General features: G+C 41.4%; 1 protein-coding gene across 1 annotated transcript in view; it reads right to left on the bottom strand.

Moving 5' to 3' along the window:
* Window positions 1–14,244, bottom strand: part of LOC138284998 (transient receptor potential cation channel subfamily V member 6-like) — a 215,865-nt gene that overhangs the window by 144,381 nt on the left and 57,240 nt on the right. Inside the window, exon 3 of the mRNA XM_069224398.1 lies at window positions 8,736–8,858. Coding sequence (XP_069080499.1) covers window positions 8,736–8,858 — 123 coding nt within the window. The remainder of the gene's footprint in view (window positions 1–8,735; window positions 8,859–14,244) is intronic.

The raw sequence follows: 14,244 nt of genomic DNA, 5'->3' as shown, positions 1-14,244 counted from the left end.
CACCATGTCTTAAGAGTGTGGGACAATGGATCAGCAAACTTCAGTTATTGATTTCCCTCATTGCGAATGACAGCATTTTTATTGTGCATAATGTGCGCACCTGCCTCCAAAACAGTGTTTCGGTGTTAGGGCTGCTGAGTGGAAGCATGTGTAATTTTTCAAAATATTGTTTTCCTTGTAAAAATTGAATTTTTTATTTATATGCTCTTCTGTCAAGCCCTCGCTTCAGCCTACAGAATGCCACATCCTGCACAGGCACGGGCAGCTTTTGGTGCAGCAGCCTTGCTATCAATTTTAATGTTTAAGCAGCACAGAAGGCATCTCAATAGACACGAGGAACCCACAGGGTTAATTCTCTTTACCTTTATCTTTTTTAATTGCAGCACAAGTCCTGCCATATAGCTCAGTGCAGTTCTTCTCAGGGTGAAGTCACAAGCAAACCCTAAATTAACCTGTCCTAAACCCTCGGATAGCTTGGCACACAGCAATCAGGCTTAACTTAGAGGGAATGTGTAAAGAATTTGTGCAACACTTCACAAAGTAACACAGTGGAAACACAACACAACAGGTGCTCACCATAGATTCGGAAAAATAGGGTATTTTAAAATAAATAAGACAAGACTATAACAGCAAAAATCCAATCAGTAGAACCAGAGATATTCAGTTTTAAAGATTTTAGTAAAAAACAGTGCCAAAAGGTGTAAAGTGACAACTGTGGATATCTGGTTGCGCTGGACTAGGACAAACTCACATGTTCAGGCCGGCGGCGATGGAGCGCAGGCTGTCTGTAGGAACCTAGTAAGGCTTGCCAAAAAAGTACTTTCAATCCTGGTTTGTGGAGCGTTGTGAGGATTCACATCAAAGATATGTCACACTAACAAAGTGATGCAACGATTCTGAGCTATGTTGAGGCTGTGGTGCAAGTTCCTGTTGTGCCGACATCGAAGGTCCTATCAACAAGGGCTTGCGATGCAAAGACCAGAGCTGGACAGGCGAGAATCAGTGAGGGCGATGCATTGGTTCCAAGGTGCTGTGAAGCTGCAATGTGGGGTCTGGTTTCATAATCAAGGCTATTGTTGATAAGGGATTTGAGGGCCTCTGCTCAGGATGTGTTGCACAGCAGTGGTTGTGAAGGCAATACTAGTGTGGCTGGGCAATAACCATAAGAGCCATGAATTGTGTCCCAATATGCTCTTACAGCACTTATGAGAGTAAGTTGGAGTGTCTGATGTTCATTTTCTGCTTGCTGCAAAGTCATCTTCCAGGTACGCATGAATCTTTTGATCATGTAATTTGTCTGGGGCCACAGCAGAGTTATTTTCTGATGTTTGAAGTCTAGGTACCTGGCAAACTTGTAAAACGTTGGTCCCATTGAACATGTGTCCATTATCTATTTCAACGACTTCCAGAATGTTACATGCTGCTAAAAGTTTGTCTAGTGTCAAGATTACTGCCTTCAGACTAGTGAAGGATATCTGCTTGGGTTTGGAAATTGTGAGTAATCATCCACCATTATGCCGTGCATGTGGAGAAAGTACTGTGCCCATGTATTGCTCAGATTCGTAATTGGCATTAGATTTTTTAAAAACTGCCAGTCATAGATGATGATGTGACTGCAGACAATTGTATAAGTTGGGCATTAAGCCAAAATGCATCCTTCAGAGTCTGTGTTGCATTTTTTGGAATAGATAACGGATCCTTCCAGAATGACCCAAGTAATACGAAGGACCGTTCTACATACGCACACCGCTTGATTTTTGAACTAATGTTATTGTCCATCAGGTTAGCTAGCCCGCATCTATAGGGAATAAGAGAATCTGGTGACCATAGGCGAATCCAAAACAACAAAGGCTTGAGAGCAGCGATCTGGCTAATTGGAGGCAGATTTAGGTCCATTCGAATAGGAAGCGTTGGGGTGCTGGAGGGAACTCTTAACAACATCTTTAAAAAAGAGTTTTCCACCCTTGTCAAATCGTCTAAATTGCAGTGGCCCCACAATTCAGCCACATAGAGGGCCCCTCCCCTTGCTTACGATTTATATATTTCAATAGCGGGCGTTATGGCGAAGCTAGGGGATCTAGCTGCAAATCTTACGATACCACTCGCCCGTTGTTTCAAGCGGAGGTTTGCTTTCTGGAGATGAGAGTGCCACTTATGTGAATCTTCTAGTTTCAGACCTAAATAGTCGAAATCGCCAACTCTTTCCAGCGTGGCACCCTCTAAGTAAATAGGTCGCCGCATCCTGCCTTTTTTATCCCCAAACACCATACATTTGGTTTTTAATCGATTAATTTCCAGGCCATGGTCATTACAGAAATCCATAAACCTCGAGAGCATGGTTGAAAGGCCTGTAGCTGTTTGGGATATCAGCAAGGTGTCATCGGCAAATAGAAGGCAAGGAATCTTCTGCCCTCCTATTTTGGAGGCATCATTGGAACACTCCATAAGATAGGGAATGCATGCATTTATAAATAGGAGGAATAAAGTAGGGGCGAGTACACAACCTTGTCTCACGCCGCGGGCAGTGGGAAATTCTTCAGTTAGTTCACCTCGCGGACCCCATCTAATTCTAGCATAATTACCAGTATAGAGATCTGTAATGATATTTGAAATAGAGCAGGGGACTCCCAGTTTGTTCAAGACCTCCCACAATTTGTAGCGGGGTACTAGATCGAAAGCTGATTTTAAATCGACAAATGCTACGAATAGGTGACCTGAGTCCACATCAACAATTTTCCATTTAATGGAAATAAAGTGGAAAATCTGGTCTACTGTGCTGACTTTTTCCCTAAAGCCCACTTGGAGGTGGCTTAGGATTTGGTTTTCCACTATCCATTTCCTCAGCCTGCTCAACAATTGGTGGCAAAAATGTTTTTGGAGGTTGTCAAGAAGGCTGATAAGTCTATAGTTTACGGGGGAATTCCTCTCTCCTTTCTTGTAAATAGGCACAATGATTGCCTCTTTCCATGAGTCGGGCTAGGATCTAGTAATCAGAATAGCGTTAGAAAGCCTATTGATATATGGACTCCAGTTGTTCTGGTCCGCTTTGAACATATCTGAGGGGATCCCATCTGACCATGGGGCCTTTGCTGCTTTTTGGGCAGTGATGGCCAGCACAGTTTCGTTCAATGTGGCGGGAGGGATGGAGGGCATAGGCGAGTAAGATGCTGTCAGCTTTCCCAAGCCTGGTACATCACAGGCCAGTGGGGAGCCATACAGTTCCTTATAATGAGAAAGCCAGGCGTCAGGAGTAATGTGTGACTCCAGATTGGGTGCTCGATTCTGGTCACTACGAGAGACCAGAAGCCAGAACCGTTTGGAGTCATGGGCCTTAGCTGCCTCAGATAATTCATCCAAAGCCCCTCTTCATACTCATGTTTGCCCTTATTACATGTTGATACATAGTGGCGCCTAGCGTTGATAATTCCTAGTCTATCTTTTGTCCTTAACACTTTTACCGATGTATTGTTAGCCTCTCTACACCTCTTGTTAAACCATTTGCTGCAGGGTTGGGAACAAAATTTAGTCGATGGCCTAACACTTTTAGAAAACAACTCTTTCAAGATTGCAAAGAGGTCCAGATGTAGAGACGTAACTTCAGATGGGGCAAATGTAAGGCTATCGTCGAATAACTGATGAGTAGAAATTAAAACGCACAGTTTATCTCGAAGCTTATTCGATCTCTGAAAGGAGTCCCATCTTACCGTACGCCTAGTGCTAGACAATTCCATGTCACCAGAGGGAGCAGAAGAAAATACAGCTCCTACTAGAAGAGATCTCTTGTACGTGATCTGAAGAGGGGCATTGTCACTGGTATATGGATTGCCCACTTCCACATCAGATATGTTGTGCCAAACTCTTAAGTCAAAGAAAATGTAATCCAGTGTGTTACTATATAGGCCCCTAAAAAAAGTTGGTCTGGCAGGAGTATCCGCTGGAAAGCGGCCATTGTCAAGACAGAGACCGTGGAGCATCATAAAAGCTATTATCTCCGTAGCCCTAATACAGGGTTTATATCAAGTATGTTGTGTAGGACAGGGGGATATATTCCATATGCTGTCTTCAGGCTGCATAACCTCTATGAGGTCTGTATTAAGTTCGAGTTGGACATTAAAATCCCCTGCTATTATGATACAGTATTTTAGACGGAGGTCCAGGATTAAAGTATTCAATAGCTCAATAGTAGTTGAACGATGGTTGGAAGGACCCGGCCTACTATAGATATTTATGCATAGAACAGGGGAGCCTGAGATTGGTTGAATAGCGATGGCCAAGATATCAGGGGAATCTACATGTACCTCCTTAATTTCTCCCACTTCTGACGATTTTACCCAGGTACATAATCCCCCTGCTGCCCTACCTGCTAAAGATGGCTTGGCTGGTTTAAAAAAAAAGCTAAACCCCTGTCTGTACGTACAGTGTGTTGCCCAAGTTTCCTGGAACATACAGATATTAAAGTTTTCAACATATGCCCCCATTCAATGTCGGCAAGTTTGCCATTGATGCCGGCCACATTCCAGGACAGGAGTTTTGCTGTCGCTTGGGCAGTGGAACAGGTTGTATTGCTAGGAATATCGTCAAGGGCATAGCTATCAATGAGCTCTGCAGAAGGTAAATTTGTAAAATTATTAGTAATATCAGATTGTGATTTCAGTGGTGATACGACACCTGAACTGGGTAAATTAGGTAAAGAACCTGTAACCAGTGAATCTTGGCTAAAGATGGAAATACAAGAATTAGGAAGACATAGTCAGTCACTGTCAGAAGTATCCCCCTGGAAGTCAAGTTTGCAAGCTGTTTGGCCACTGAGAGTAGGACCAGCGCTAGTCATAGGAGCTGGATCAGATGAAGTACCTTTGAAAGCCTGGTGGCCTAATGGCCTGAAATCTTGGTAGTCTACGGAGCAACTCAGGGCCAAATTGGCTGTTCTAGAAAAGGGATTCAGCTGCATGTGGCCAACAGAAGGGCGACTATCACTGAGAAAGATAGCTGAAGTCTTTCTATTTATGTTACGTGCTTCCATATCTAGGAGACTTGTTACCAAATGGGGATTTTTAAGATTAAGTTTTATGAAATCCCAGCTACCGGGTAAGCCATTTACTGGTTCGGCAGATAAAATATCATCATGGATAACCGAGCCACAGCCTCTAACATATCTCAACCAGTGCGAGGCCTTATTGACGAGTGAGGCTTTGTCTTCCCGTGTGTTTGGAGACAAAGGTGGGACATTACATATATATATATATAGTTGTTATTGGTTAAATATAGATTCCGACGAGATGCTTTTGTAGTGTCCCATTTAAAAGGAACATCAGAAGAAAAGGAAGTGGTAGTCTCATATCAACACACATGTGCACCTTGCCTTCTGTGTTGCGCTTGGGTACCACTGGAGGGGATATCCAAGGGTTGGCCCATTGGGGTGTTCAATAATGTCTGCCACCAGTAGTTATTTGAGTTCTTTTTCTACTGCCTTTTGAAGGTGAAAGGGTATTCCTTGGTGGTGTTGAACCACAGCTCTGACATGCTCAATTATATGAAGCTCTATTGTGAAATCTTTCATTGTTCTGGTACCGGTGAAGGGTTTATGGTGCTTCTTTAGTATGGATGGTATAACCTCAGCCATGAAAAGAAGAGTAATTAATTTCATTTGTTCAGCAGTGGATAAGCTGAGAAGACAGTCAGCCAAGCAGGACCCATCCATGATGTGTATTTCAGCGTTAGCAGCGTGGTCTTTGTATGTTACTGAAGTCATGAACTTCTCACAGCATGGAATTGGCTTCGTCACCACTGAGGTGTAATTGTGTACATCAGGCTGGTGTTATTTGGGTTGAAGTTCATTTTGTTCTAGTCTGCAGTGCAACTGTAATTCAGTGATGCACCAATGTCAAGTATGAAAACGAGTTGTTTTCCTATCACAAGTTGTAAATGTAAGCATTTGTGTTTCTTGCACTGTCATCATGTGCAACCATGAATTAACTGATGCTTGCTGATTTCTTGAAGGTAGGATAGATGACGTTCAACTACTTCTTGACTGTGATAGGCTCTGCTTTTTTATGATCTGGCTACACTGTTGTTTTGGTCCCTTATGGTGCCACATGGCATGCTACTTTTGTTTAATGTACTTGTTTCTGTGTTCTTTTGCACATCTTTTTGAATTGGTCTTTTCCAAATTTGTGACATTCCTCTGTCCCATGAGGGTTGTGTTCCCACATGTGGGTATAGGTGACCAAAACTAGAGCATTTGTTTCTCTTGCCCGAGCGGTGATATTTATCTTTCTTGTGATGCCAGTCTTTAGCTCTTGATCGTCAAGGGTAATTTTTGTGTTACTTCTTCTTTTTATGGTTTTGAAACCAGAATAGTTGTTCTAGCTTTTCCATTTTTCTGGTTTATTTTCTCCCTTGATCTATCTTCTGCTTGATCATTTAGGTGTGCCATATCCTTGCGTAGCTCATACTTTTTAGTAGGTTGTTGACTACTCGGACCTCAGTTCCTAGGTGATCTTGCAAGCCTCTTTCCCTATGAGATTCTTCATTATTGATAGTATTTGTAAGAAATTGGAACAATCACAACCCTTGTCAGGGTGAACTCTCAAACTCACCACAAAAACAAACTGACACCAAAGTTACAAGAATGCACCATTGTAGCAACAAGACATAAAGCTTAACTTGAAAATGTAGTCAGGACCCTATGAAAATGATAATATCAATGCATGTGTACCTTTCAGCAAGGCACAAAACACTGAAATATCGGCAAGGCACTTAAAGGATTTCATCCTCTTTCGCCTTACTTTTACATTGTAAAAGATGAATTGGTGTGGAGAATTGTGACGCTATGTATGTTCACCATCTATCAGAGCTCTGTTCTTTTGTTTTTTAACAGTATTTGTTACTAGTTAAAGTAAAAAATGTAGCCCCGTTCTACAGCAACGGCATAACACTGCATACATATGATTTTTTTTAAGCAATGATCAACCCCATGTAGCAGTTTAGGGTGAGCATAAACTGTGCTACAACAAAGCATGTTAGCAACCTGAGTTCTCATTCTTTAAGTTTACCTCCCAAGAATTTATGCCTAGACTACTAGAACTAGGTGATTCTGCAGCTGCCGTTCTTTTGGTATCTTTGGGATTTTGCCACAATCGCCACATAAGATATCCTGCTGCATAATTTGCAAATACCAACAAAAATGTTGTTGCTAAAATGAGAGAATAGTGAAATAATACTTGCTGCATAATTTATTGAACCCTGCTGCATAATTTGGCCCTCCTGTGCCTTATAATTCCAATGTGTCTACTTATACTGAATCATCGCCACAGCCTTTCTTATTCAAAATAGAAAAGGCACCTTTCAGCTACAAGGAACTTGCTTTTTGTAGTGATATTAATTATGGCTGCGCGTTGACACTACACCATTATCATAAGCACAACAATTAACATTTCTTGCAGGTAGTTATTACCACGATTTATAAATAACAATAAAATACATTTCTAAATGAAAACATTTATATATCTTGCATCAATTCTAGATGTTTTGTTATACTTTTTCAGTAACCTGCAAATGCCACATTTTCTTCTTCGTTTACATTGTTTCCATTTTAGAGCAATGCAGAACAAGTAAGCTTGTGTATTACATAAAACCAAACTGTAGTTTTTAGACTAGAGTGCGAATGTAGGACTTAGTTACTTCCTGACCTCATGCAAAAACATCTAGATTGCAGTGATTCAAAACTGTACATTGTGGTTACATTAACTCCACATGACTTTTGAGGCAAGCGAATCAAAGCATATCACTGCAATTCTTAAAAAACGCTTTTGCTTGCCAAGGCCAGACCTTTGGCTTTGCCGATGCTTGCTCAATCTTAGATTTACTGAACAACTAGGGGAGGGTGAAGTTTTTTGTACACTTGCATAGTCAAATCTTAGGCGTAATGTACAAATAGAGGAGAGTGAAGATTTTTCCAGAACTGCGTAGTCAAAGTCATGAATGCTCACCCTTGGTGAAGTTAGTTGATATTTCCTATTCCATCTAATTAGTAAAATCACCCACTGCTGCCTCTAATGATGATTTCCTTCTCCAGGTCGTCCAGCCCAAAGGAAATTATAGCGGCCCTGCACCAGGCCAGGGGTGCTGATGGGATTACCAGGATGCTTCACAGTTTTATTTTTTGGCAGCCCCGAGAAGCGCATAGCTGAATGGACGGGACCAGGCCATGATGACCAACGGGCTAAAAAGGCTTGCTGGTATCCAGCACATTGTTTGGGAGGAGGCTCAGTGCAAGGGATGAGGGGAACCTACCTAGCAGCACCAGTCCCAAAACTCTTCTGAGTGACCCCTCACGGTACTGTGAATGTTATCAGCTACTGCAAAGAATCACTATAGCTGTTACTTTTTAACAGTGCATTATACTCAGATTGCAGAGATTGAAAGAAAAACCTTTGTGATGTTGCAAGTAGGAAAAATTCTCAACTTTGCATACTCCTATATACAACTTATAAGAAATCTTTGGTGAGTAATACACATAGGCTGCTGTTAACTGTGTTCATTTTGTAAACTGTTTAACCAAACATAATCTAGTAAAGAGGTACATTAAATATGTTTTTGAAGACCCAAAGACTTATTCTGTTCTCTCAAAAACTTTGAAATGAGGCCTTGTACCCTGTAGCATATCATTCTTAGTTTTTCGGTTTGCAGAGTACTCTTCTCTCCCTTGCTTTGGTAGACATCCATCTCCTTACCTTCATACAGCTCTGAGGTCATTGGTTCATTGATTAGAGATGGCGCTGCATCCAAAAGAGCGCACACAGCTTCAAGGTTGTCATACAGGGCAGCCACATGGAGAGCTGTCTCGCCAACGGCACCTGCATTCAAGGAAAAACACATTCTATTACAAGAAGACAGTGAACAGCAAACAGATCAGGAGATAGGGAAAAGATAAAAACATTGTCTAACAGAGTAGGTGGTTACAGCCAGGTATAGATTTTGATTGTCAGATCTTCAGCCTCAACCATGGCTGTAGTTCAAAGTCTCCAATCTTTATGGTTGTCCGCCAGGGTCAGCGGAAGTTTTTTTTTTTTTTATGTAACCCGTTAATGAGGTGAATCATTGGTTGGGCTTATATTACTGGAAAATGTACAGATGTCCATCAAAGATGGTGGACATTGTCCTAGTATTTTTGAGGACTGAAAGTGTACCTTTAAGTGAGGAATCTGTGTCAGTACCAACATAGTAGTCTCCACTACGGCAGGGTGGTGGATAATTTACCCTAGACTGGGTGACTGTCCCACCATCATGTCTGGCAGAGGGACCCTCAGACCTTGGCAGAGATTTCTCCGTCAGCATTGAGGATGCACAAAAGGAAGTTGTACTGTTGGAAAAAGAGACAGGAATTCTTGTATTTTCATTCTCTATTGCCCTTTCCTCTAAATCAGACCAGAAGACTGTGAAAGAGGGCTCAGAAGTGCAAATGGATGGGGGAGAGGTGGGACCAGGAAAGCAGTAAGCGAAGAAAGACAGAGAAGTTATGCAAAAAAGTTAAATGGATACAAGAAACATTGTGTAAAAGATATAGCAACAATTGTAATTATTTTGTCTAGTCGGACACCTTGTTTTAACCGTTTGGAGAATATCAAGATATTTCAATGTGTGCAGCAGGATATCGCTTTGTTGGGTGGGTTCCAATTTATCTAATAGAGAATTATGAATTTATTTGGTAAGTTACTTTTTAGTGTTGTGTGGTGCATATGGTGTCATCTAATAATGCTAATCTAGCTACTTTGATTACTTCTTGGCATCTTGTGTATGACCATTATGGAGTCTCAGTGGATATCCATCTGCATGATGTATGTAATTGTGGGAAAGGTTAGAAGGATTTGGCTAATTGGTTACTATACTCAATATATCAGCCCTGATTTTAATACATTTTGACCTAGGTTTGTGTCACAAAAGTGACTCAAACAGGCACAAAGTGTTACATAGGGATTTACTTTTCAATGCAAAACTAGACTATATGCTGTTTTGCACTACTTTGCATCTTGGGGGCGCACCATGGGTGGTACATGGCCATGTCAATTCACCACTGATGGATCTTGATGCAAATCCCTATCTACTAATTTGGCAGATAGGGATTATCCACCAACTTTTCGCATCAACAGCAACTGCAAGCAACACAAGACCTGCACTAAGTGCTACAGCAACAACAGCCCACAACGACCACCAATACAAAGCTACAGCAAAGATTGTCTGTAATGCTTGACTGGCTCCTCATGCTACAGTGACTACGGCCAGCAAAACCTAACCTGCTTTTCGAGCTTCAGTGAAGCCCCTCCATGAAGCTCAGCCAATCGCCTTATTATGTAAGTAAAATGACTTGTTTTCTCCCACCAATCGTAGACGTAGGATAGCAGACTCCTAAAATGTGTTCAGTTTTTCCTTTTTAGTTTAGCCATAAATGTTGAATTGTTTTTCATATTGTCATAGATTGTTTTAGACTATATAATCAGTTAGAGATGTCAGTGCACCACTTTGTTTAATCATGCATTGATGTGTTCTGTTAAAATAGGCTAGTATATTAATTGGTCATGTATTTTTCAGAATTCATAGTCTAAGCCACTGGAATTATGTGAGTGTGCGGCAGCAGTGTTTTATTGCATAATTATAGATTTGCTGCATTTGCCACATAATCCATTATCTGCTGCATAATCTGCAGGTAGTACAAATGTTTCTAGCTCAAACCATTCAAAGGTTACTAAAAACACAGTGACACGTGTTGCTGTTCAGTGGAAGGTTCTTTGCAAAGGTTGACTGTTCATTTTTCTGTTTATTACTCCTATATTAGGGTGTTACCATTGTACTGATGAGGTGTAACCAATGCTCATTCTGTGTTAACAAGTTAAAAATGGCAAATAATTAGGTAATGCCATAACAAAATGTGCTACATTACGCTGCATAATTTGCATTTTCTTGCTGCATAATTTACTCATCCCTCCCATATAATTTGTCCCTGACCTGCCACATAATACCAGTGACACTGGTCATAGTAAACAAACTGAAAGTGAGACACTATAGAATGTGCTTGCAATATCATCTTTGTGATTGTACCCAAACAGAAGTACATAACATGCGTGAAGAAAACAGGTTGGCAAAGGTCTACACTGACCTATTGTTTAATATCATCGAAAGCTGCCACAACGGATGCCCTCCTTCCCTGCACTAACCTTTCCCTTTCAAGCATAAGGGAGAATTTTTGGAAGGCTCTTAATTGTATTCGGTTGTTCTGCTGGTATATTTAAAAAGAGAGAGGGGGAAGAGAGAGGCAAGTTGACAGAAGGAAAGGCCGAATTGATTTGATAATGGTAAATAAAAGTCAAATTGATTTAAAGAAGCTTGAATTGAAACAATTTGTGAATGACAGAACTGAATTGAATTGAAGTCGAAGCCTGTAGCTATTATGTACCCAAAGGGAGCTCTCTGATGTGTTATTTGTATCACATTTGATGTGGATGTTGTAATATCTGCCTATGTTTCCTATGCAGAACTCAATTAGATTTTGCCCACACTTAGTCATCACTGGGCTCTGCCGCTGAGGAACTCACAACCTACTGGCATCCCCTTCTTTCAAATGCAATTTCCTTTTCTTCTGTCTCACAGGAGACCAGCATAGCTGTAAAAGATGGTTGTAAACTCAAGTGCTTACAAGTCTCCTTCAGCACGGTCTAAGGGCACCAACCTCTGGTAAAGTTCTATGAAATGGCATAGTGAGGCATCTCATTGAATGCTAGAGACCCACCAATGTGGCCTATATGGGAAAGGATGATATTAATGAGGAACCTTTCCACTGAGACTTGAACTTTGAGTGATGTCAAAACTGGAGGTGCAATCTCAGACAATGCTGAAGGCCTCTTCAGAGGCCTAATTCAGGGAGGATGGTGATGAAAAGGAGACCATTTTACTGAGACTATGCTTTTAATCAATGACAATTATAGAAAAATCATTGTTTCCCAAGACATATTTGACATGCTGCTTTATTACAAATTTCTCTCCCCTGCCTGGTACTATTCTCATATCACAAATCTCCAAGTCAAAATGTTGCTCTACCCACTGGGCTGAGACATCCAAACTCCCAGAGCTGGATACCGTCCCTTCACATCATGTCCACACTACTGTTGGCTTGGAGCCTCCTCACCATTTGCCTCTGGATAGGTCTGCATTAATTAACCCCATTTTCCTCTACTTTGACAGCACTCAGGTTGGGGTCTGATAGGACATCAATCATACAGTAAAATATGGTCAGGTCCAGGTCTAGGATTTTTCAGGCCACCTCCCTCATGACACTACCTTAGGGACAACTTGCCTAAATTACCTTTGTCCAGATTTCCTTTTCTTCATCTCCCTTTCTCTGGCTAATCTGTTTCACTTCCACTAGCTACTCCAGTAATCTCTAGCAAAGCTCGATCTTCTCAACTCTCACATTTATGTCCCCCTCCATTTATTGGGGGTTATTACAACTTTGGAAGAGGTGTTAATCCGTCCCAAATGTGACGGATATACCACCAGACATATTACGAGTTCCATAGGATATAATGGACTCGTAATACGGCTGGTGGTATATCCGTCACTTTACCATCACTTTTGGGATGGATTAACACCTCCTCCAAAGTTGTAATAACCCCCATTGTCTCTCTGACCTTTTCTTTTCTTCTGTCAGGAAAATCCTGCACAAATGGGTACCCATTTAAGTATATTGCTCTCTTTTTGCTTTACTAAGCTTATTCTTTCCAAGTTCATAGCACGGCTTGGGACAGAAGGCAGTGCTTAATTTGTAGCACAATAAGTGCTGCTGCCCAAACTTTTGTTAGAAGCCCACAGCTGACATTATCAAAGGTCAGGGTGCTGAATACCAAGGCTGCCTAGCCTTGATTCTAACCTATGCCTCTTTAATCCACCACCAGACATTCCTTCTCTCTATTTAACCCTTCATGCTTTTGTTTCATTCCTGCTGTTTCCCTTTATCTCTGTTTATCCATCTTTCTCTTCTTTTATCTTTTCCCATTGTGGGTTTTTCTCTATCTTACTCTGGTGAAAGTCTGATGAGGAAAAATAAGAGCCAGTTCCCAAAAATAAGCCCCACCTGCACCCAGCGACTCAAACTAAACACTGATAAGGGTCATTCTCTGAGCCAGCTTGTCCATGGTTTGGACTAGTCAGTTTTTTTTTCTACTAATTTTAGGCACCATGTCTCCATCTCTCAGTTGCTAGTCTTGTTGGGACGGTGGTGAATCAAAACAAGGGTGTAAGTGCTTCCCGTTAAAGCCAAGCCTAGTAGAGGGTATTTCCAATGATATGGTGCCACAAGACAGGTCTACTTTGCTGTCCATCCGTTCCATTCCTTCCGATTTGCTAATTCTGCTCTGTCATTGAAAGACCTTTCCCTTAACCTGTCATCCTTATTATATCTGATCTCTTGCAGATGGGTCTCTGATGTCAGAGCCTACTACTCCATTTTGGGGCTATATTTTTATCTGGATAGGCGAATGCTCTTCATTATACCACAAGATGGAATCTCGAACAGTCCTTTAACCTTATTTTCCAGATCTTCCAGCTCTTTGTATAGTTTCCTGTCTTCAGGTGTCCATATCCTCCACCTCCCATCTCCACTCCTTAAGTCTGCTTCTTCATTCCTTTGAGAACCCCCCAAAAGCTAGTTTCCACTGTACTACCTTGGCTTGTTTGGTGAAGCTAACCATGTCCACCTCAGTCATTGACTCATCCTCTTATGGCGCTCATTACACCTTTGGGGCTATGACTTAAAACACATTCTTCACTGACTCAAGGCTGTACGACTTTCTTAAGCCACTTACTGTCTTGTATGGCAAAATGTAAGACTTTTTAACTTAAGCCAACTGAACATATGGTGGTCCTAATTCTCTCCAGGCTCCACATTTGCATATTGTACAATCTCATTGCTTTGTGATAAATTGGGGATTTTCATAGGTTCAGTGAAGTGAAAACCCAAGATTATGTTGAACACAATAGGGCACAAATAATATCCTTCTCTCCATCCTCCCAGATCTAAGTCTCCTCCTTTTAATATATGAAGTCTTTTGGATTCAGCTACTGCTGCCTAATGCCAATTAGATCTAGTTCACTGCCTTTTATGAATATGCTGTTTGTTTCTTTGCTGCACTAATGTCTTGGCTTCCTACTTTCATGCATTATCTCTTTCAGCTTCGGCTTGATCTGGCCACT

Source organism: Pleurodeles waltl, chromosome 3_1 (genome assembly GCF_031143425.1).
Source record: "Pleurodeles waltl isolate 20211129_DDA chromosome 3_1, aPleWal1.hap1.20221129, whole genome shotgun sequence".
In the NCBI taxonomy this organism is placed as follows: Eukaryota; Metazoa; Chordata; class Amphibia; order Caudata; family Salamandridae; genus Pleurodeles; species Pleurodeles waltl.
This window is presented reverse-complemented; position numbering and strand designations above follow the sequence as displayed.